The following is a 23,435-nucleotide window of genomic DNA, read 5'->3' on the forward strand; positions in this document are numbered from 1 at the left end:
GAAATTATCTATCTCACCGCCCACGGAGGTGCGCCCATACATCAGCAGGTATGATGGGCCAGGTGGGGCACTTCACGCAGGAGTCTCCCTCCCCTACCGTCCTCCCAGCAGAGCCAGCCTCATGCTTTGGGGGGTTCACTTTTAATAGCTGAGTTTACGCCATTTATCCTTCTATGAAGCAGACATTCCTAGCTCAAATCCCAACTTCACTCTTTCTTGCCTGTTGGAACTCAGTTTCCCCAGCTATAATTGGTTATATGAAAGGATCTCAGGGAACCCTTCCTGCCCGAAGCAGGGAGACCCAGGCTGTGAAGCTGGCAGACCTGTATTCCATCTGGCACACCCGTCCCCCCTTAATTCGAGAATGGGAGCTCCCCGGCAAGTTGGCTGGAAGCTTCCACTCCGACTCCGCTCGCTGTAAGCAGACTTGGAGCTCCAAGCGGATGATGCCCTGCTCCTTGCACAGGAGCCTGAACCCTGCTTTCTGAGCACGGAGGCTGGCACGGGGTGAGCCTCCGCAAACACTAGCTGGGCATGACTCGTGGCTCTTCTCCGTTCTGCTCCAAGAGTCTCCTATGCCTGGGGCCGGAGAAGGGGTTGAAGAGGGAGCCCAGGGAGGCCACAAGCCCGTGGAGGCCAAACCCGATGCCCACCCGCTCTCGTGATACTCCTTTAAGCGGCAGCCTGCGTGACAGAGCATTTGGCTGGAACCTTAAAAAAATAATTTCGGAGAAAATGCAAATGACACATGAAAATGAGCTGCAGATGGTGCCCGACTCTCAGAAGAGTGCCACCCTGGTCCCACGTTAGCACCCCTCATGTCCCCCCACCCAGCTGACCCCCTGTGCCCCTTAGGAGCGTGTTCCGGAGGAGCCAGCCGAGTAGGGAGGGCCCGGAGGAAAGGAGGGAGGGGACAGAGCGGCCTGGCATTGGCCTGCTGACCCATGGCGGCCTCAAACCACCTCAGCGGCTCACTCCTGGCTCTGCTCTGGGGATGCCATGAGGATCTGATCTGATCCCTCTGCTCCAGGAAGGAGGCAGAGACTCTAAAACCTCAGTGCCTTAAAAGACAACTCAAAGTGAGGCATGTTTACCTCACTGGTTCATTCCTGCCACCCTTTCTGTTCTCCTTGCACTCTGGCCACTCTGGCCTCCTTGCTGTTCTCTGCACACATCAATTCTTCCTGCCCCAGGGCCTTTGCACTTGCCAGTTCCCTGCCTGGAGGCCATTTTAAATCTCACTTCTCCAAAAGAACTGTTCTCACTCCCCAATATATAATAATCCCAACCGATTCATCTTTATTAGAGTCCTCTGTTCATGTCCTTCATTAACTATTTTCACAACTAGTAACAAGGTATTGATTTGTGTTTGCTAGTTAACCGGTGGAGTCAGGTTCATTTGTTCATCAGGCCCCTCACAGGGCCAGCCTCCTGAGCATATGACCAGGACCTAACACCATGCCAGGAACACAGAGCTACTTAAATATTTGTTAGGTAGAGAAATGGGATGTTCCTTGTCTGGGGACTTGAAGAAACAAAGAATAGGGTTTTGAAGGATGAGTAAGAGTTCACCAAGTGCAGGGGGTGGGGCGTAGGGGTAATGGAGGCAGAAAGAGCAGAGAGATGTGAGCATGCAGGCCTGTGGCAGTGTGGCCTGGCGGTCCAGGGCTCACCCGTGAGCTTCAAATGGCCTGGCTTAAAGCCAGTTCCCCCTTTCACTGTGCCTTTGGGGGAGTCACTTCAACTCTCTGAGCTGTTTTCTCATCTTCAAGTCCATAGGGTTGGGTGAGGCTTCGGTGAGAAGATTCACAAGCTTGGCACGGGTGCTGGACTCACCAGTCAGCTGGATAAACAAAGCAGCTGAGATTTTCAGGCTGAGACTCAGCTGAGGAAGGGAGGGCAGGAGACGGAGAGTGAGGGTGGGAGGGAGAGGGGGAAGGGAGGGGTTGGGAAGGAGGGAGAAAGAAAGAGGGAGAGAAAACCTGACACATCTAGGCCATGAGGCAGTGCTATCAGAGACTCTTCCAGCTCTGTGGGAGAGCCGGGTTCCAAGGAGAAATCTTGGCTAGGGTCGTAGCCCAAGGATTGACCAGGTTGGGGATGGGGTTTGGAGTCACATGACACCTGAGTATCTCCTTTGGGGGCCTCTGGCTCAAACTTCCATCCTTGCCTTTACCTCTCCTCCTCAAGGTCCTAGGCTTGCTCTGGAACCCTCGCTAACTGCTGCACCTCCCCCTAGCCTGTGCCCTCCTCCTGAAATGCCCTTTTTCTAGCTATTAGAACTCTCAGCAATGGCCCCTCGGTCAGATGTTGTCACTCGTGTCCCAACCTCTGGCCACTTATCAAGGGATGGTCAGAGTCGTGGCCTCTGGTCTCAGGTTCTGGAAGTTTCTAGAGAGTGTATCTAGGCTTGGAAGTGAGGGCGTTGTCCACCAGATGAGGAGTTCCTCCAGGACTGGGAGCAGGTCAGTCTTGCCAGGCACATAGTAGACAGTCAACTAACATTTGTTGAATGAGGAAATCAGCAAATGTTTGAACTACAGGAGGCAGGGAAATGATTGGCTTCTGTAGACTCATTTTCACTTCTGTTGCTTACCAGCACCCCAACCCTATCCCCGTGAGGCAAACCTGATCTTCAATCCAAACATGAGAAACCGAGGTCCGCGGGGGGGGGGGGGGGGGGGGGGGGGGCTGGAGGGGGGGATCGTGGTTTGGCTGTCTCCAACCTATTCTGGGTCCCTGAGCCTCTTTGGGCCTCGGTTTCCCCATCTGTAAGGGAAGCAGTGCCCCGGAACAGGGCCCCCGAACAGGGCCAGCCTCCTGAGCATAGGACTTACACAGTCCACAGGACCCCCACCCTCACAGGGGCCCATGCTTGGTTTCAGGTTTTGCTGTCCCTGTCTGAAAATCCATAACAGTTTTATCTTTGAACTCGTGTTTTTAAGCGAAGCCCCGCAGAGACGAGATGAGCCGACGAGACACGTGCAATGCGCATGCCCGCTGCTTTGTCTCGCGGCCCGGCTCCCTTGTAGCGGTCGCGCTGTCCGCTGCGCATGCGTGTTTGGTGAAAAGCGCCAGAAGAAGGTAAGCAGTCTGCGTCTAGGATGGAGTGGGGGTGCTGCCAGTCCCAAACGGCCCCACTTTCCACCCGAACTTCCTTCGAAGGCAGAAGGAAGGCACTGGAAGAAACACGGACGGCCAGCCAGAGAACGTTATGGTATTCTTTCTGATTGGTGTTTACGGATGCTGAAAATGACACAGAAGAAAAGGAAGCTAGTGCCTAGAATGACCCATCGTACCTCCCTCCTTCCAGGCTTCCCTCACTCATCGGTAAGCCGAAGGCAGAGTGGTGGCCGAACGCGCGGGTCTCCAGGAGTGACATAAAAACAGCCGAGCTCGTTTTGAATAACATCTCCACTGTTCCGGGTAAAACAGTACATATGCGTGCACGCACTGCAAATACGAATCGTGTAATTTTGGTGATTCGGCGCATGAACTAAACGCTTATATTTTTTTCTTATATTTGTGCTTAAAAGTGACATTGCACCGTAGAAAGTGGTAAAATTCGTGCTAATAATTTAAAAGCGTGATTTTTCTTTGCTTAGAACCACATTAAATAGCCAGCAAAAACCATCATGGCAAGTCGAGGGAGAGGCTACAGAAGAAACGGAAAACTTTATATTTTAGTACCTTTTTTCTGCCTTTATTTTTTTACAGATTTATTTATTTGACAGAGAGAATGTGTGAGCGGGGGGGGGGGGGGGGGGGACAGAGGGAGAGAGAGAGAATCCCAAGCAGGCTCCACACTAAGTGGGGAGTCAGACCCAGGGCTCAATCTCCCGACCCCAAGATCATGACCTGAGCCAAAATCAAGAGTCCCACGCTCAACCAACTGAGCCACCCAGGTGCCCCCTTTTTTTCTGCTTTTTGAACCAAGGGCCCACGTTTTCATCTTGCACCGGGCCCTATAAATTATTAGCCCCCCTGCCCTGAACTGGCAAGAAGACCAGCCCAGCCAAGTCTGAGCACATGGTCCACAGCCCTTAGTCCCTCATCCCCAGACCGAGCTGTCCTGGCCTCCCCACTATAAGGGGTCAGCAGTCACCAGGACGGGGCAGCTGGGGCTGTTGGAGCTCAACCTGACCTTCGCCACCTGGCCCAGAAGTCAGAATTCTAGAACCCCACATCCGGAGGATCAGCTCAGAGAGTCTGGATGGGGACCTGCACTCTGTGGCCTTTTAACCATCCCCCTGGGCCCCTGCCCCTAGTGGTGCAGCCACTCACCAAGAGGGGGAAAGCTGCTGCAAACCCCAGAAAGACAAGCTGCTTTGTTTCAGAGCTGGAGCTACTCTAAGTGCCTTCACATCCAGTAGCTCTGTCATTCAGTCCTCGCAGAAGCCCTCCAGAGGACTCCTTGAGCCCATTTGGCAGGTGAGGAAACTAAGGGCCAGGGCAACCTGGCTGGCCTCAGGTCACAGGGACAGCAGGCGGGCCAACGGGATTTGAACTCAGGCCTACCCGACGACCTTCAGCATCCCACACTGCCTGCCTCCATTCCCGGTGCAGCCGGGCTCTGGGGACCACTAACGACTCAGGCATTGCCTTGCCCACTGTGGGCACCAGTTGTGAGTCACTTATGGCCCAGGCTTGTTGTCTTATCTTCAAGCCGGCCATGACCATGACGTCCATTTCAGAAGCCCATCGCTGCCTCTTCCCCATACCCGCCTTTAACACAACACAGGGGAGAGGTTCTCAGAAAACCTGAGTGTTCGGGGTAGAAGACATGCTTCCTTATCCTTCCATGAGGTCTGATGACTCCACAAACCCGGATACCTGGAGACACAGGTGTAGACATTAGGCCGCCCAGCCCAGTGTGCACTCCATAAGATGGGGGCTTTGCTCTGTTCCCCACGGGGTCCCCCGAGCCTGAAGCATTGTCTGGCACATAGCAGGGACTCAACAAATATTTAGTGAGTGAACGAATGAATGACTTCATGAACTCTAGCAGTAAAGGATCACACTCTGTCATGTGCAATCCCGACATCCAAAAAGGTTCAAAAAGCATCAAGTTCTTAGATTCACATGCCTGGAGGTCTTTATTTATTGCGTATCCTAATGAGAGTATTCCTGTGCTTTCTTATATTTGATTGCAGCCCCCCTGGAGGTGTCACTGAGCGCATAGGAGAAATCCTACCTTGCTCACCTTTTTAAGTTCTCCCAAAGTCTGGATTTTGTGAAGACAGCTGGCCTCAGGGGTTCCAGGCAAGGTGGTGGGCTCGGTATCCAAGTTAACAACATTCAACTCTGTACATTATACACATGGCAGTTACAGACAATCTCCAGCCACTGCAAACCCTCACATCCCCCCGCCGTCACCCCATCTCACAGATGGGTAAATGGAGGACCTCAGAGGCAAGTCCTCAGGGTCATATGGGGTGTGTGGGGCAGAAGCAGCCTTGCCTACTCTTGTCAGTTGCTCCTCCCTATACCCTTCCCCTCCCCCTCTGCTTGGCCTTGGCGCCTCAATGAGCCCTTTGTCCTCCTAGGGGCTCAGGACCCCTGAGGGTTCCTCCTTGGGACAAAGGCTAGAGGAGTAGAGGCTGCTTGGGCTGGTGGGGGGGGGGCCTCCGGAGGCAGGGCCAGGAAGAATGTGCTCCTGCAGTGAGATTCCCATGGGGTCAGGCTCCTCCCACCCTTGAGGAAGGGCTAGAATGGTGGGGACAAAGGTTCCAGCCACAGCGCACACTGTCCGGGAGGTCCTCACGGCCCCCCCCAACCCCCACTCCAGGCCTCATGCAAACGGCCAGACCTGCAGGGCCCTAGTTCCAAGCAAGAGGAGAGGCCAGAGAAGCAGGAGTTCCTACCTCCCACCGGAGGTAGCCTGGAGCCCATACCCTGCCCTGCCAGAAGGAGGGGGCGCCAAAGTCAGGGGCCTCTTCCTCCCAGTCGCTCCTCCCCACCTCCTTAGTGAATGACAGCCAAAAGAAAGAGAGATTTGGCCAGGTCCCACCCTGGGCAGGCCACAGAGCATTTATCCAGTGATTACTGTATGCAGGACACAGAGTGGGGCAGGAAAAACAAAATGAACCTGCCCCCTTGAACCTGGCAGGCTGTGTGGCCTCAGCCAAGTGGCTTAACCTCTCTGTGCCTCTGTTCTGTTCCCTCCTGGGGCCCCGCCTTCCCTAGAAAAACAAGGTGGCCACAGGAGGGGTGAGTTTCTCCCTGTTGGCTCAAATCCATATAGAAAGTACAAGTTGAAGAAGGTGACTCCTAGCTAGCCCACAAGCCGGGAGCTCAGATCCTCCCAAATGGGCATCCAGCCCGCCACCCACCTCCTGGGTGACCTTCGCCCACAGGTGACACATCCCTGAGCCTCACTTTCCTCATCTTTAAAGGAGGAAGGATCCTGAGGCCCTCATCTCCTGTGGCTGTCTGAGGACTGAGTGTGCGGGGTGAGCTCCTGGCCAGCATTTGGGGTACAGAGGCGATCAGTAACCTTTGGCTGGACGGGTTCTGATAACAGGCAAGGGTGTCCCCTCAGAGCCCACAGGAGTTCACCATTTTCAACTTCCCCCTTCTGTCTTTCAGAGAAATCTTGCCTTGGGAGGTGTCCGAGACTGATACTGGTTTAAGCCCATTTTTCCAATGGGGAAACTAAAGCCCGGAGCGGGGACCCTTGGCTGGTTAGTGGGGAACTCGGCACTGGCCTCCTCACACCACGTGTTCAAACCCCACCCTGTGCCCAACCCTGGGGCTTCCTGGTGGCCGCAGAGCACAGGCAGACTTTTGGTTGGGGACTCAGGCGGGCTGGGGTTTGAATCCCAGAAACTGGGGACAAGAAGCCTGAGCTTAGGGTTGGTGCATGGGAAGTCCCTGGACACATGCGCAGTGAGAGGGAGGCGGTACCAGCAGCAACAGCTCTATTCCCAATCTCCTCCCTGCCCCCAGAAACCCAGAAATGGAGCTGGGAACCCCAAACCACTAAGAGACAAAAGTAGAGCTTCTCGCTCCAGTAGGGGAGCATCACGGCTATTCCCTGGTGCCTCCAGGTCTCCCTGCACCCCCAGAGCCTGACACTATCACCTCCAGCCTGGCAGCCTCTGCACACACAGAGATCCTTGTGTCACCTCCCTCGGCAAAATTAAGTGAGATGAATAACTGACACCCAATGAGCTTTGGTGGGAGCCAGAGAGGCAGAAACCTGGGAAGACAGGCCAGGCCCAGGGAGCAAGGTAGCAGGTGGATTGGAATCAAAACAGGGAAACTCAAGAAACACTGTGGGATCCCAGGAGAGAGTCGTGAGACAGAGAAGATGCTGGGAGCTTACTTTGGTTTTTGTCTTTAAATGTGCCAGAGTAAGAGGTTCAGAGGATGGGGACTGGATTCTTGAAGCCCCTTGCTGTTGTGCCTCTCTACAAACCCTGGGCCCAGTGCAGGGTTATCACAGTCACCTCACTATTCCTCCAACATGCCAAAGATGCTCCTACCATGGGGCCTTTGCACATGCTGTTTCTGCTCTCCATATATCTGCTTGGCTCACTCCCCTACTTTCTCAGTCTCTACTCCAGGCCCTCTTTGATGAAGCATCCCTGGGCAGTCTCTTGTCCCCCTCTGTTGCTATTAGTCTTCATACCAAGGTTCACTCGTGACTTGTCTGTTTTGGGAGCACAGCCATCGGCAGCCCCAGGAGTATACATCAGCTAGAGTCAAAGTCTGAGCAATCAGCTCTCACCCCCAGATACAAGCTTCATCCTCCACCCATTAACCTCAACAGCAGCCAAAGGTGAAGAGTCCATCAAGCAGGAGAGGAACAGCAACAGCCCCTTTTATTCAAGCCCTATCTTATGATGTCCTACTGTGTGCCAGGCCCTGAGCCCACTGCTGTGGATAGAGAACACACCTCCCCCTGATAGGAGCTGCCCTCTCTCCCAGTTACCCTGGAGCCAGATCTCAGGACAAGGGACAACGGGAGAAGGCAGGGAGACGGCATTTGGTTCTGGCTCTGTTGCTGACTGCTGCATGACCTTGAGCCAGACACTGGACGTTCTGAGCGTCTGTTTCTTCACATGTAAAATGGAGAGATTGAGTAACATTTCTGGGAAGTCAGACATGGTGACATATGAGGTGTGCAGAGGCAGCCTTGAGTAATTCCCAATCTCCCCAGCAATGAAGGCACTCGTTTTCCAACCCCACAAAGCTCTCTACTGCTACAAGGAGAAAGCGTCTGCTCAGTGCTACTAGGTCTTTAACACTTCTCTCAAGCGTGTCAGCCTCGTTTTTCAACAGACGGAAGGTCTTGGGCTGGGAGCTTTCATCAGGCAATGGCAACATTGCCATGTTTTCAAGGGGTTTATTTTAGGATCAGGGTAGGACACATCGGTACCTTTTCACTAGACTCCCTCTGTTTTCTTCCATTCTTCGGAGGGAACACACCAAAATTTCCATGTGTCCCCAGCTTAAAATGCATCCAAGTGGCAAAAGAGAGTGCAAAACTAGACCCCCACATGCACAGGCAAATGATTTCCACCAAGGATGGCTAAGCCATCTCCCATCTAACAAAGGAATGGAAAATGTCTTGAACCGATGGTAAGGGACACCTGGACATTCTGGAAACAAGGAACTCTTACCTTTGCCTCAAACCTAAACCAAAATGTACCATCAGAAGCTAAACATAAAACCATCAAGCTACGAGGAGCAAGCATGACCCTAGGGAGGACACAGCTCTTGCCATCAAAGAAACTTGATAAAATGGACCATAGAAGTTTGTGAAATTTTAGAACCTTTGCATTTCAAAAGACTGTGACAAAAAGCCACAGTCTGGGAGAAAATATTTGCAACACACAGAGAAGGGGCGTGTATTAGCCCCTTGATAAAAAGACACACAACCAAATTAAAAAAAAAAATTGGGCAAAAGATTTTAACAGACACTTCACAAGAGAAGACATACAGAGAGCAAATACGTGAAGATACATGCATCATCATTAGGTAAATAAACGTGACAACCACAGTGAGATGTCACTATACCCACTCTAGAATGGCGAGTTAAGAAGACAGATAATATCGAGTGTTGGCAAGGATATTAGGAGGAACTAGAACTCTCATACATTGCCACTGGGAATGCAAAGTAGTATAATTTTAAACAAATGGTTTGGCAGTTTCTTTTTTTTTTTCCTATTTTTTTAGAGAGGGAGGGAGAAGGAGAGAGAATCTCAAGCAGGCTCCGCACCCATCGAGGAGCCCAATGCAGGGCTCCATCTCACAGCCCTGAGATCGTGACCTGAGCCAACATCAAGAGTCAGTCGCTTAACTTGACTGAGCCACCCAGGTGCCCTGGTTTGGCAGTTTCTTAAGAAGGGAAACGTGCACCTGCTATACAACCCAGCCATTCCAAAAAATGAAAGCCTACGTCCACACAAAAGTTTGTATACAGATGTTCATGGTACTTCTATTCCTAGTAACCAAAACTGGAAATTAATGCATATCAACAGGTAAATGATTAAACAGACTGTGGTATGTCCACAGGAGGAAATGCTATTCAGCAATACAGAGGGAGGGACTCCTGACTCAGGCTTCATTTACAGGACATCAAGATACAAGAATGGGCAAAGCTAATCAATGGTAAGAGAAGTTCGATGGATTGTTGCTTGAGGAATGGGCTATTGACTGGAAAGGGCAGGAGGGAACCTTCTGGGAAGTTTGTCCTGTTGTGTAATCTTGCTTTGGGTTACACAGGTGCAGACATATGTGAAAATGCACCACACTGAACACTTAAGATCCATGGTTTCATTGTGTCTAGATCATGCCTCAGTTTTTTAAATGTGATAAAGGGGAGTGGGGAACAATGGGTTAAATAAACAAACAAAAATCCCTTTCCAAGATGTAAAATGGTACAGCTGCTCAGGAAACAGTCTCGTCGTCCCTCAAAAAGTTAAACATTGTGTTACCATAGGACCAGGTGATTCTGCTCCCAGGTATACACCCAAGAGATTTGAAAACATGTTCACAGAGAAACGTGCCCCTGAATGTTCATAGCAATATTATGTATAATAGCCCAAAAATGTGAACAGCCCTAATGTCCATCAACTGGCAATTAGGTAAAAATGTGGTATATTCATAGAGCAGAATACTTTTTAGTCATTAAAAAGGAGCAAACCCGAAAACTTCAGGCTAAGTGGAAGAAGCCAGCCACAAAAGACCACATATTGTACGATTCCATTTATACGAAATGTCCAGAATAGGCGGAGCCAAAGAGACAGCAAGTAAATTAGTGGTTGTCAGGGGCTGGAAGGAGGGGGTAATTGGAATTTAATGATCGTGAGTACAGGGTTTCTTTTTTGGGTGATAAGAATGTTCTAGAAACGGATAGCAATGATGGTCGCACAACACTGTAAATACACCAAAAGCCACTGGATCCTACACTTTAAAATCATTTAAATGGTGAGTTTTATGTGAGGTAAATTGTATCTCAATAAAAAACTTTTTTCCAAGGTTCCTGGGGCACCTCGTTAGAACATGTGATACTTGCAGAATTTGGTACTTGTCCACAGTCACGTCACCCTCAGGCCAGCCCAGTCTGGGGGCCGAAGCTTGGCACCTCCCACACCCTCCATGTCTGCTGCAACTCAGTTGCAGTGCTCTGGGTGGGGTGCTTCCTGCCCATCCCCTTGTCAGTGAGGGAAATCCATGGTTCTCTCTGCTCTTGGAATCTTTTTCTAATTTTTTTTTAAAGGGAAAGGGGGATGGGACGTCCTTCTTTGCACTTCCGCCTAGCTCTGGAAGAGCAGAGGGTCCACCCGACTCCTCTACCATCCCCTCGTCAGAGCAAGGTGAAGGAGGTATGTGCTGGAACATTTGGGTAAGATGACACTTCTCTGTCAGTTCGGAAAGGTCAACCTGCAACCTGTACCCTACCCTAGAGCCCTAACCGGGGTCCTCCCTGGGGCCAACATGCACCCCCATGTTGCAGCCCCCAAGTCACAAGTCCCCACCTACCCCCAACGACGTGCCAGTCCCTGGCTCTCTGGTTCTTGGGCCCTCCCTGACACCCCCTCATTCATTTCACACCGACCTGAAGTCTCCCAAATGCCCACACCCAGTGCTCATCTTTCTGTCATTTCTCTTCCCTTCCCTGGGTACTGAACGGGATCATATACCACTGTCACTTTGAGCAGGAGACCTTTAAAGGTTAGAGAGATTTTTAAGTTTCTCCAAATTAAAGTGGATATACAGGCCTTGTCCTTAAAAGTTTATATTCTGACAAATATGCCTTTGCATATATAAAGAAACCTTTAAATGCTGAAGGAAAGAAATACAACAAAATTTCTGTCAAATCAGGGTAACTTACATGCTGGGACAAATAAGATGAACTTCTACTCATCCTTCAAAACCCCAAATGGACATAACTTGCTGAAGGAAACCTGCCCTAAGCCTCCTACATGGGATTCATGAATCTCACAGAGTGACATTCATCCTTTGTACTGGCCATGGATTATGGGGCATAGTCCCCCTCACTTTTAACTGTCAATTTACTTGTCTATCTCTTCACCCCCAAACCCCCTTTTGTAAACTAATGTCTTGCATGACCTTGAGTCTGAGGCTGCAGGTACCAGAACGAAGTTGATGCCAAAGGGTGGCAGAGTCTTATAGGGCCTGGAACAGGGTTGGTGCTCATAGTAACCTAAAAGCTAGGTAATATTTGTTCCATTAAAAAAAAAAAAAGATTTATTTATTGGGCAGGGGGAAGGGCAGAGAAAGCATCACAAGCAGACTCCCCGCTGAGCGGGGAGCTCCATGCAGAGCTAGATCCCACGACCCTGAGATCCTGGCCTGAGCCGAAATCAAGAGTCCGACACTTAACCAACTGAGCCACCCAGGTGCCCCTATTTGCTCCATTTTTCAGACAAGAAAATGGAGACCAGGTTTAAACCACTTGCCCAGAGCCCATGGTTGTAAGCGGAGAAAGCAGCATCCAACCCAGGACAGCCTGACCCCAAAACACTGTCAGCTGTGCCATGCTCAGAGAATGACGCCCTGCTAGCAATTTATGCACGTGGAGTCCTCCTACCTGCTGGGTCCACCTGCGTTGCCTCCTGTAACTTCACAAGTTCAACCCATTTCACAGATGAGGGAAAGGTGGAAGTGAGAGGCTACACGCATAACTTGCTGGAGGTTACAAAACTTACTGGGATCTGAACTCAGCGCTGGGACCCAAAAGCAGCACCACAGTATGGCCACCTGGGTGGTCTCTCCTTGCCCCGTCCCTCCCACACCAATCAGATACCAGTGGTTCTCAGTCCCAGGAGGGTCATGCCTCCCAGGGGACAGGGGGAAAGGAGAGGTGCCCCTGGCATCTAGTGGGTAGAGGCCAGGGATGCTGCTCAACATCCTACAGGACAGGGAACAGACCCCCTCCACAACGAATTATCCAGCCCAAATGTCAATAGTGCCCAGGTTGAGAAACTGAGATGACCCAACTTAGAACAGCATGGAAGCATGCAGGCACACGCGCACACATGCGCACTGCAGCGTCCAGGCCTGCACTCCCATCCCCCACGGGATTCTGAACAGATCTACGGGAAAAGAGGGGGTGGGGAAAAAAAATAAAGCAAGCCCCACCCACAAATGTACCACAGTCACCATTAACGTCATATTTATTGTTATTTAGCTGCTCAGGAAAACATATACAGGTATATACAATATGCATGAATACAGAAGACTGCACTTTACATATTTTTTTAAAAAAGAAAGAAAAAATAACACTCAATTTCATGAGCTATTGTCACAGTCTTCCAACCAAGCATTTCAGAAATGAATTTCTTTTAAGAGTCAAAAAAGATTACAGGATTGCCTAACACACAGCAGAGTTAAGATTTTATATTTTACATGTGCAATAACGTTTTCGTTTTCTTTCCCAAAAAAAGTTTGCTATGCAGTACCGATTACCAGTGTTTGGAGTCTCGTGGGTTGGGTATGTTTTTAATTTGCTTTTATTCTTTCCATTAAACCAAATTTAATGAAATAACATCCTTTTGCTTAAGGCTATTTTTAAAGCTGTTCCATTCTGGGGTCATGGGGAGCGAGAAAGTTTAAAACTTCAGGGGTTTCCGACGTTGCTAGGGCCACGAGCTGATGGCCAGGTGCTAATGAACTCAACGCAGGGAAAGTCAAAGACGGAAGTCAAGACGCTTGGCTCCCCGGCCTTAAGCAATGAAGGAGAAATCATTCCTGTTTAAAAAATAAAGTGATAAAGCTCTCAAACAGCTGTACATTGCAGAATCGGAGGGGGCGTGGAGTTTTGCTCAGACTATGGCTGATTTCTCCTGCGGCCCCTGGCAGGAGGGACATTCTCTTTCTCTTTCCTCTGGTGGCAGAACTCGGGGACTGAGTCAGTTCACACCTTCCCACTGCTGATCAGTTCACACCACCTGCTCTTCTGCCTGCCTTCTGCGGGCCCCTGGGGGCCAGGCCCCCGGTCCGATGTCCCCAGCAAGGACCATCCAGACGCGGACCTGAGCCAAAAGGGCCCCTGCAGGAATGAAGAGGGAGGGGAAAGAGCGAGATTTTTCTGGACTCTTCCCCTTTTGCTGAAAAGTTCTTTGAAATAAACAATGTGGGTGTTGGGTGTTGTATGGTGAACCCAAAGTCACTTGCTAAAAAAAAAACAAAAAAAAAAACAAAAGCCAGGTCTAGAAACTCTGGGTTTTGGGTACCTGGGGACAGAGGGGAGGGGGCACCAAGCTCAAAACAGCATTTAGTAAGACTTGCTCTATCAAAAAAATAGAAGGAAAATGGGGGAGTTACTGATTTGGGTGAAAGGCTATCAGTCACTTCTTGTCTGACCCATCCTGGAATCTGTGTGCCCCTCACGACCCCCCTCCAAGTCATATGAGCCTTTTGTAGGTATGCACAGCACCCAAAGGTGCCCGCCCCAACACTGGGCCTCTGACACCTGCCACTCTGGGTCCTCGACGGGGCTCCAGGTGCCCTGCTTGCTGCTGTCTGTTCACCTGGCTGCCCCCCATCTCTGCTCAAGGAGATTATTCCTTGGTAAGGCGCATGAGACATGGCTCTAGTTTTGCAAGAGGGTGAGATTAAATCAAAAGGTGTGGGGGGGTATTCTGGGGTTAAAGAAAAAGGCCCAAGCATCAAAGTCATTGATTATGTTTCTTGTTTCCTTCCCATAGCCCCCAAGAGCCTGCCAACCCCTGCAAAGAAATACACCCAGGTGCAGAGAAGGGGAGCTTGGCAGGCTGAGCCTGGGGGCTCCTTCCCTGAGCCCCTGGGAAAGTGCTTGGCAAAAGCCTCGTCCCTCCCAGGGATGGGGGATTGCCCAGGTTGGAGAGGGAGAAATAGATGTGCAGCGGGGACAGATTGGGAGTGGTCGGGAAGATACCCGAAGTCCCACCTCCTTCCTCCCGCAAGGCCTGGCTGGGACCGGCTGTGGGCAAAGGTCAAGGGCTGAGAACAGGATCCTCCCCCAACTTGGGCACCCAAGACCCAGCCAGCCTGGCTGCAGCAGGGTGGGAGCCAGGAGCCCCCAGAGACTCTGCAAGCTGGAAGGGCACCATCCCCCATGCACACCAGGGCTGTTTAGCATAGCGTGAAAATTCAGAGCCTGGGCATTTGCACAGAGGCCCAGAAAAGGAGAGAAAACACCACTGTCGAACATTCCGACTCCTTCCCACTGAGCAGGCTGGACACGTCATCGCCTCCATTGCAGAGAGAACAGCTTCCAGCAGAAGACAGAATGGAGCTGAAGGCTGAGCGTGTGTTTGTAGGAACGAAAATATATATCTATTTTCTTAGGAAACAGACAAAACAAAATCCCAGGCGGAATACCTAAGGGGGGTATTAATTGTTTGGCTCCTGCCTGACTGATGACAGTTGGGTGTCAATATATAATATCGTGATGACAATTTGACTTTTGCCCGGCAATATTCCAGAACTACTATTCTCCAGGATTTCCATTTTAATAAGCAGTGAACAAAGCAAAAAGGAAAAAAAAAAAAAAAGGCTGGGGGTGGGAGGGGGAAGAGGAATGAGAATAAAAGAGAATAAAAAAGAAAGTAACTCTTGTCTTATTACAAAATAACAATGCTCGGACATACAGCAGCATGAAAACAAAACAAGGAAAGAGGTCATCTAAAAAAACGTATGCCAAGATTACAGAAAAACGGGAATTCTCTAGCAGGAAAAAGGCTGAAGCAAAAGTTTGCTAACTGCAGAAGGGTTAACACTGGTAACATACTGTGGCAGACGAGTTTTCTTTTTTAAAAAAATTTTTTGAGGTTTTTTTCTTCCCCTTTAAATTAACCCTTTCCGGTCCATATGCCACTAAGCAGGTACCAACCTAGAAAAAAAATCATCCACTTCAGCAATAGTGGCCCTTTCAAATTAATGGGGGGGGGGATTGGGGAGCACGGGGCAGGGGTGGGGGGAAGACAAGGGCCTGGTGTGGGAGGGGCATTTCTTGTCAATTCAAGTTAGGGCAGCCACGAATGTCCCGAATCTGTTGGAAATGTCGGAGTGCAGGGACCGCCAGGTGGGCACGGAGGCTCGGGCCTTGGCGTCGCCCACGTCATCTGTGCAGTGGACGGACAGGCACTGCAAGTGGCTCCCCGGCTGGGTTGCTGAGGCCTTATTTGCAGGGAGGTCGTGGGCTGTGGAGAAAGAAAGGAAGAAATGTTAGTGGCAGGCTCAGCTCTTCGGGAGGCCCTAAGGGGGCGGAGTGAGAGAGGTAAGGGAAGAGAGGCACCGTCCACTCCCTGTTTTCATGGCTGAAGACGGTGTGAGGAGATCTAGAGATGTTTGGTTCAAATGCCCCTGCTGTTACTCTGATGTGGCTGTGAGACCTCAGCCAAGGGTAGGACTCGATGTCAGGTTCTCCCCACTCAGGAAATGGGAGAATTGGGCAGGGTTGGCCCATCTCTGATGGACTAGAGTTCCCAAAAGATTGACTGGACATGAAATAAGTTGGGAAGGCTTCCTGGAGGAGGGGCATCTAAATTGGGCTTTGAGGCATATGTAGGAGTTCGCCAGAAGCAGTTAAAGGTAGAGGGGAGGACTGTCTGGGTCTAGAACACAGCCCTTTCTCTTGTCATCCTCTGGACATTTGCTAGAGGCCTACTGTGTGCTGGGGACTTCCTGAAACAGTACCACACTGCTCAGACCAGTAATGATGAAGAGTCCAGACCCCCCAACCGGACCAGTGCCCTTTGCCCATCCCCAGCTGCTTTATGAAGGGACTTACAGTGATGGGGGTGAGGGAGTCTATTCCTCCCCTACACCCTCAATGAAAATTACTTCCATTTCCTTCTCACACAGTCACATAGGCCCAGAAACACCTCAGATCATAGTGATGCCTGAGTTAGACAGACTTGCGGGAAAAGAAAGTCTGACAACCACTCACACCTTAGTATGAATTACACTCAAAGAGAGGAAGAGCTGGGAGTTCTGAGGCAGAGAAGAAATGGAATAGTCATTTCGGGGGGCTGCTAGTTCACTGCTGCCAAGCGACCAATGGTTCTGTTCTCAGACCTACTATATGTCCATGAGTATTCTCATCATTCAGTGAGATGAGACTGAAGCCTGACTCAGAGAGGAGAGGCAACCTGCCCAAGGTCACACAGCCAGGAAGGGGCAGAATTGGGCTTGAACATGGGTAAATTTCTGACTCCAAAGAAGTGAGAAAAGCTGGAATTGGGGGTGGGGGACCAGCTCCGGCTGAGGGAGCACACCCAGATACTGAACTCCATGACTGGCCCGCCCTCCTCAGCGGGGCCCTGTGCCAGGCAGGAGCTACCCCACCCATCCCGCCCTCTGGGATTAGGGGGGAGGCCTCCCCTGGGAGCTGAGCCACAGCCTGCAGAGAAAATCCTCCCAGAGGATGGGCCAGGCCATGACTAACTGGGCTCCCACCCTGGAGCGCCAGAGACCCCCAGCTTAGGACCTGCATGCCGGGAGCAGCTGGGGCCGGGGCGGGGTACGGGGGTGGAGATTGTCTCCCTTGCTCCTTCCCTCATTCATCCAATTAATAAGCCCTTACTGAGTCCCTACTATGTGCCAGGCGTGGCTTTAGCCTTCAGATCCAGCCAGAAATAAGGCAGACGCCATCGTCATCCTCCTCCGGGAGCTGACGGTGAAGCCAGGAGAGAGCATCATGGTAGTCATTTGGAGTCACAGACACCACAGACACTTGAATCCCAATCCCAGCCCCACCACTGTGTGGCAAGGGGTCTGCCACCCTCCCTCTCTCCGAGCCTTAGTTCCTCATTGCTGAAGTGGGGGGAACGTCCTCTCCCTCAGGGCTTGGAATGGCCTGACAGACAGAGAAATCCCCCGACAGGGCTGCTAGCATAGTCTCTGGGGAAGTCAGGAGGTGAGGGGTCCTTGCAGCCGTCTAGAGGTCCCCAAGCCTCATCCCCTCCTTGGGACTGGCCAGGTGGGCACATTCCTGCCCATGAGACTGGAGTCTATGCTCCCATTTCACAGAAGGGAAGGCTAAGGTCCTGAGCTCCAGGTTTCAAAGCTGGTTAGCAGCGGTGGCGCTACTCAGGGCCTCAGAATTCAGCCCAGGGGTACCTGAGAAGGTACCCCAGGAAGCTAGGGGCCTCAGATTAGCCCCCACACCTCTGCTCTTGAGCCCAGTCTCGCCTTGCTCCCAGTGATGCCCTACTCCCTAATCCCCCCAGAAGGAATCCTGTTCCAAGCATTGTGAGATCTGGATCAGGGGAGGGGAGCATCTGCCACAGAGAGAGAGAGAGAGAGAGAGAGAGAGAGAGAGAGAGAGAATTCTGAAAAGGGTTCCTTACTTCACTTTACACCCATTATCTCAAGGAGCTGACTCAGCAAATGCTTGTGCCCATTTTACAGATAGGAAACCGAGGTCCCTTGCCAAAGTCTACACAGCTAAAGACAGACAAGACCCAGGCCCAAGCTCCTGACAGCTGGCTCCCTTGCTCTATGACCTCAGCACCAGGAAGGCGAAGGAAAGTCGGCATTCCCCGAGTTCTGTGCGCAGATGGAGGAGGCCTGTGGTCCCTTCTGGGAGCTGCGTTGGCTAAGGGATGTTTCCACACTGACCCAAATGGCCACATGTCCTCAAGATGCCATATTCCCAAGTTATAGACGGCTCCGAAGCATGCCGTGTGCCAACCCTACACACAGCTGCTTTTCTTACTTGGGGAGGATTTAATGAGGGTGTGCCAGGTACGCAGCTGAACATGTCCATGTGTTACCTCATTCCGTGCCCCCATAAGCCCAGCAGCTGGGTGCCCCTTCTCCCTACCTTAGAAGGGGCGCCTGGGGCTCAGAGAGGGTGAGGGGCTTACCCAACATCACAGAGCATGGGCGCAGGATTCCCCAGCCTCTGCCTGGGACGAACAAGAGAGTCTGGTATCCACGGGGAGTATTTTTAAGAGAGAATATTATTCTTCAGTTCTTGACAACCCAAGCATGACCAAACTCATCCTCCCACCAGATTCATTCCAGCCGGGGGTGGGGGGACCCAACATGCCCTAGGACCGCAGCTTCCACACACACACACACACACACACACACACACACACACACCCCGCCACTGCTGAGTGCCTACGAGTAAATCAGTCCCACAGAAGCCCGCCTCAAGTCAGGGCCTGCCCCTGCTCGAGAGGAGCCCTCAGTCCATGCTCCTCGGCGGTGGCAGGCATGCCAGCCCCCCCACTCCAGGACCCAGAGATAAAACCACCCCTGGCCGAGCTCCCAGGACTGGGGGGAGACCCTGGAGTTACTCAGTGCCCCACGGACACCGATGCAGACTGCCACATTTTCCACTTGTTAGCAACCAGCCTCCCCCATCAGACTGTGGTGCCACAGCACCCCCCCAACACAGGAGGTGCTCAGCTGGGGCCTGTGGGCTGTGGAGTGACCCTCATCCCTATTTGACAGATGGAAAGACTGAGGCCCTGGGGGGGGGCAGGGAACTGTCCAAGGGTCACCCAGGGCCAGGCCAGCAGTTTGGACCGGCCGTCTCCTTTGAGTCCGGGATTCCCCGTGCACTGGGCTGAGGTCGGATCTCGAACCCCCCATACCATACCATCTGCAACTTGGGGATGTAAGCAGCTTGGGGGGGCCATACAAGAGAAAGAAGAGATGACACAGTGCATGTGGGGGGATCAGTCCTCGAGGCAGGGGTGTCATCAACTCAAAACTTATCACCCCAAATGGGCCTCACCCTGTGCAGATAGCACAGCAGATGAGGGAGGGCCTTCCGGTTCCCGGGACCCGATGTCACGCCCGCCCAGCAAGGAAGGGCTGTGGGGACAGTTTTTAAAGGACAGTCCCCTCCAGGCCAGAACAGACCGCCTCAGTCCCCATGTGCAAGGGCAGGACCTGGAGTGGAGAAGCCCGGCTCTTCCTCCCCATCCTTCACGTGCACAGACAAGTCCTGGCTGATCTATCTGGCCCTTCCCCAGCACCCCCTGCCTTCATAGCACAGCACGCGAGCCACACGGTCATTTCTGCCACCAACTTGGTACCACGGCATGGAGGTGCCCGCTGCCTCCTGCTTTCCCCGCGGTGACCCTGAGACCCTCAGCAGATCGATCCCCACCAGGGATGGTGGGTGCCATGAAGGGAAGGAGAGGACCTCGAGCCGGTGCCAAGCACGACTAACAAGTGGGATGCCATTTCTCCTCCTGGGCTCAACCATGACAGCGCCTACCCTTTGCAGAGCACGGGGCTTTGGCGAACATCACTTCGGCTCCCAGAACCTCGGCCCTAGAAAACGGGGAACATAATAGGACTGGCCGTCATGGAGGCAGCGATGAGGATTAAATGAAATGATCCATGTAAAAGGCTTAGCGTGCTGCCCAGCCCAGAGCAGACTCCCGCCCAACGGCGCCGGGTGCGGCCCTGCGTGCTCGCTGACCCGCCTGCCGGGCGCGAGCGGGGACCCGCGGGGCCGGCCGGGATGGCCCGGCCACCCTTTTGCCAACCACGACCGAGCGGGGTGAAGGGAGAAGGGGACAGACATGCGTCTGTTGACCTGGGGACACCTTGTGGTTCATTTCAATTCTGGAGATGCCACCCACGGAGGGGGCCGAGTGTTCTTTCTTTCTTGAAGTCAGCAAAACAGACCTTGTCACCACCTTGCTCTGCACTCAGTATCCCCAGGATTGCATTCCAATTTGGGTGAGTCAGGAGTCATGAGCTTGGTGGGGGCAGTCGCCACCCCCTCCCCCCAAGGCAGGGCTTGGTGGGACCGGCAAGACCACATGGCTCTGTCCTTAAACCTTCAGAAAGAGGACTTCTGTCCACAATTCCCACCCCACCCCCGCCACCACCCACCATAGGGAAGGCCGGAGAGAGTGGGCTGTGGGGGTCAGGGTGGCCTCCAACTAGGGCCCAGATCAAAGGCTCCTTGGCTGCTCATGCAGGGTGGGACCTGGGCAAGGTGTTAATCTGGACTGCAAAATGGGAACCAAGTTCACAGGCTTCTGGGAGGATTAATCAAGGTAACACATGGGTAAAGACTTTAGCACATGATGCGCCCCCCAAAAAGGTTAGCTGCTCTTAGGGTTATTACACTCACTGGGCTTCCACAGCCCGGGGCCTTGGAGGCAGTCAGAGCTAATACTGCCACATGCCAGTAGAGGACACTGGCCACAGGATAGTCTCTTCCTCTCCATGGGGGCCTGCCCCACCCCCTGCCCCCCAAGGTGGGGTGGAGGGGGACCAGGGTGCGATCCCAGGCAAAGCAGGCAAATTAGAATTCCGGGCGTATTTTTAACTCCAAGCTTATGTAAGGAGCAGTGTGGGCCCCAGAACACAATAGCGAATGACTCTCGCCCGACTCACCCTCTCTGGATTCTGACAAAGGGAAATGTATTTTGGTTTTTCCTTTATTTGGACCTGGCAGGGGGAGACGCTGGTGTCTGACAGCTGCCATTGAGCCTGGAAGCAGAAGCAGGCCTGGGAGCCTCGGAGTTGGGCCAGGTCCTATCAGCACCCGGGAGGCCTGGAGGCCCGCAGACACATCCATGACTCTCCTAGCTCCTGGTCCCCATCTCCAAGAAAGGCTGGGCTGTTGCACCCAGGCTAGCTCTGGGCATTGAACGTCGCTCTTCTCTCCTGCCCCACTGTCTCCACCCTGGGGCAGGCTCCACTGTCTCCTTTCTGATTCCACGCTGGCCCCCAAGGCCATTTCCCCCTGTGAGTCAGGTGACTTTCCTAAAGCATGAGCAGCCCCCTCTGCTGCTTCAACCTTCCATGGCTCCCCAGTGCTCCCAAGGTCAAGTTCCCAGCTTCGCATAATCCAGACCCTGCTCTTCTCGTGGGCCCCAGCCTCACCTCTCCGTGAGCCAACTACACAGTCTCTCCATAAAGCCTTGATCCTTCCCGCCTCCACACCCCTGCTCCTGCCTCGTCTTCTGCCTAGAACACCCTCCCCTCCTCACCCCTGCTGACTCCCACCATCTACCTGGCTGTCAGCCTCATGGCAAAGTTTCCCCGACACCCCTACTCTGAGCTGGGTAACCCCTCTCCCTGCTCACAGATGACATCCCTGCCCCCAGCCAGCATAAGGGCAATGAAGCACCAGTTACCTCCGAGCCGCTGCGGGGGGGGCGGGGGGGGGGGTCCTGAGTTCAGGGCCCCTCGACAACAAGCTGCCAAAGATGAAAAACATCGTGGGGGGGGGGGTGCTTTGGAGTCAGACGACCAAAGTCTGCATCTCAGTCCCTGGCGCTCCCCCAGTGGGTTGACCTTGGGCAAATCACTGTCCCTCTCTGATTCTCAACTTCCTTCCCCATGAAATGGGACAAGGATAGCACCCAGGTCCTTGCCAAGTTACACCAGGTTGTACGGTGCCTGGCGCACAGCAGGTGCTCACGCAATGGCCACCAGCTGTCACAGCAGACAAAAGTCACAGGAGAAGAGAGCCTTGCCCAGCGGTAAGCAAAGTCACAAGGATTTTTAAGGCAGCACGAAGGCCCATCTCCAAGAACCCACCACTGGGGATGTGGGGGACCCAACCCCAGTGGAACTAATGCCTACCACCCAACTGGAACCCTTCTGCAGGACCCCACATCCTCAAAGCAGAACCCCTCCTCGGCTGCCTGTCCATATTGGGTCCCTGGCCCATGTCCCCTCCTCCAGGGAGGTACACAGGGTCCAGGGCACTCGCCTACTTTGGGCTCAGGGTGCGAACAGCAAACCTAAGCCAGATGGTGGGCTGCACACAGAGGGTCTGCAGAGCCACCAACGAAGCAGGAAAACAGCACACACTCAAACCCCCACTCCACTCCTCCCCCATACTCGGCAGCTTTGGGGGAGCCCCAGCTCTGTGTGCTCAGAAGCCTGTATGCAAATCCCACCGTGGCCGGTACAAATCTCACCAGCTCCATGACCTTGGGCAAGCTCAACTTGCCTGTTCCCCCATCTGTAGAGGGGCTAACCATCCCACCTGTGACCAACCCCCCTCAGAGGAGCCTGGCCTGGGGACCCTGAGGGTAGATACACCCATGAGGATCCCAGCTGTCTCTCTGGTCCCTGGCACACAGTAGGCAGCTAAAAAGGATTTGTTAAATATTTTACTTATTTTGTTTAAAGATTGTATTTTTAAGTCATCTCTACACCCAACGTGGAGCTCAAACTTACAACCCTGAGATCAAGAGTCACATGGTCCACCGACTGAGCCAGCCAGGCGCCCCAGGATTTGTTAAATATTTGAAAGAATGATTCATATTCTCATCCCAGCTCTTCACCTGCTTGCTGTGTGACCTTGGGCAAGTCCCTCCCCCTCTCTGGGCCTCTTTGGTCCTCTCTGAAATGAATGGTGGTGGGTAGACAGACAACCTCCCTGATTCTCTTCATTCCTTTGGGGAAATCAGATTTTACATTCGATGTAGGCAGGAAGCTGGGGCAGAAGCCTACAGCAAGCAAGGAGCATTAAGCCTAAGTAAGCCCCAGGAGCACAACCCCAGGGATCAGGGAGAGAGGGCTGGTGGCTGGCAGCCTGAGTGATACTCCATCCAGGCATTTCACTGAGGTCAAGGGACCAGCCCCTCCTCAGCCCAGCCCTCTTCCTGCATCCCCACCCTTTCTCTGCCCTCCCTGGAGGACAACTTCTAGCAGGGGTATCACATGGTGACAAATGAGGAAAGGAAAAAGGAAAAGTGACCCCATTCCTACTCCTGTCAGCTCCAGGGGTGGTAAGAGTGAGCACTGATCTCGGGCTCCCTACGGGCCGGGCCTCGGCCTGTCTCACCAGATGACCCCAACACCTGGGGGAGAGAGGGTCCGACACTCCAGCCCATTTCACGGCGCGGGGGGGGGGGGGGGGGGGGGGGGGGGGGGGCGGGGGAGGGACTGGGAACTCCTCAGAGAGGAGATGTCACTGACCCATATCCATGTGGCTAACCAGTGGAGGAGCTGGGTTCACTCCCAGGTCTGCCTGA

At 52.8% G+C, this 23,435-nt stretch overlaps 1 protein-coding gene across 1 annotated transcript in view; it reads right to left on the reverse strand.

Moving 5' to 3' along the window:
- Positions 1-12,632: 12,632 nt before the first annotated feature.
- The window catches only part of MN1 (MN1 proto-oncogene, transcriptional regulator), a 47,572-nt gene continuing 36,769 nt past the window's right edge, over positions 12,633-23,435 (reverse strand). Inside the window, exon 2 of the mRNA XM_027577642.2 lies at positions 12,633-15,659. Within this exon, the coding sequence (XP_027433443.1) occupies positions 15,478-15,659 (182 nt within the window). The 3' untranslated portion in view covers positions 12,633-15,477. The remainder of the gene's footprint in view (positions 15,660-23,435) is intronic.

Source organism: Zalophus californianus, chromosome 14 (assembly GCF_009762305.2).
Source record: "Zalophus californianus isolate mZalCal1 chromosome 14, mZalCal1.pri.v2, whole genome shotgun sequence".
Lineage (NCBI taxonomy): Eukaryota > Metazoa > Chordata > Mammalia > Carnivora > Otariidae > Zalophus > Zalophus californianus.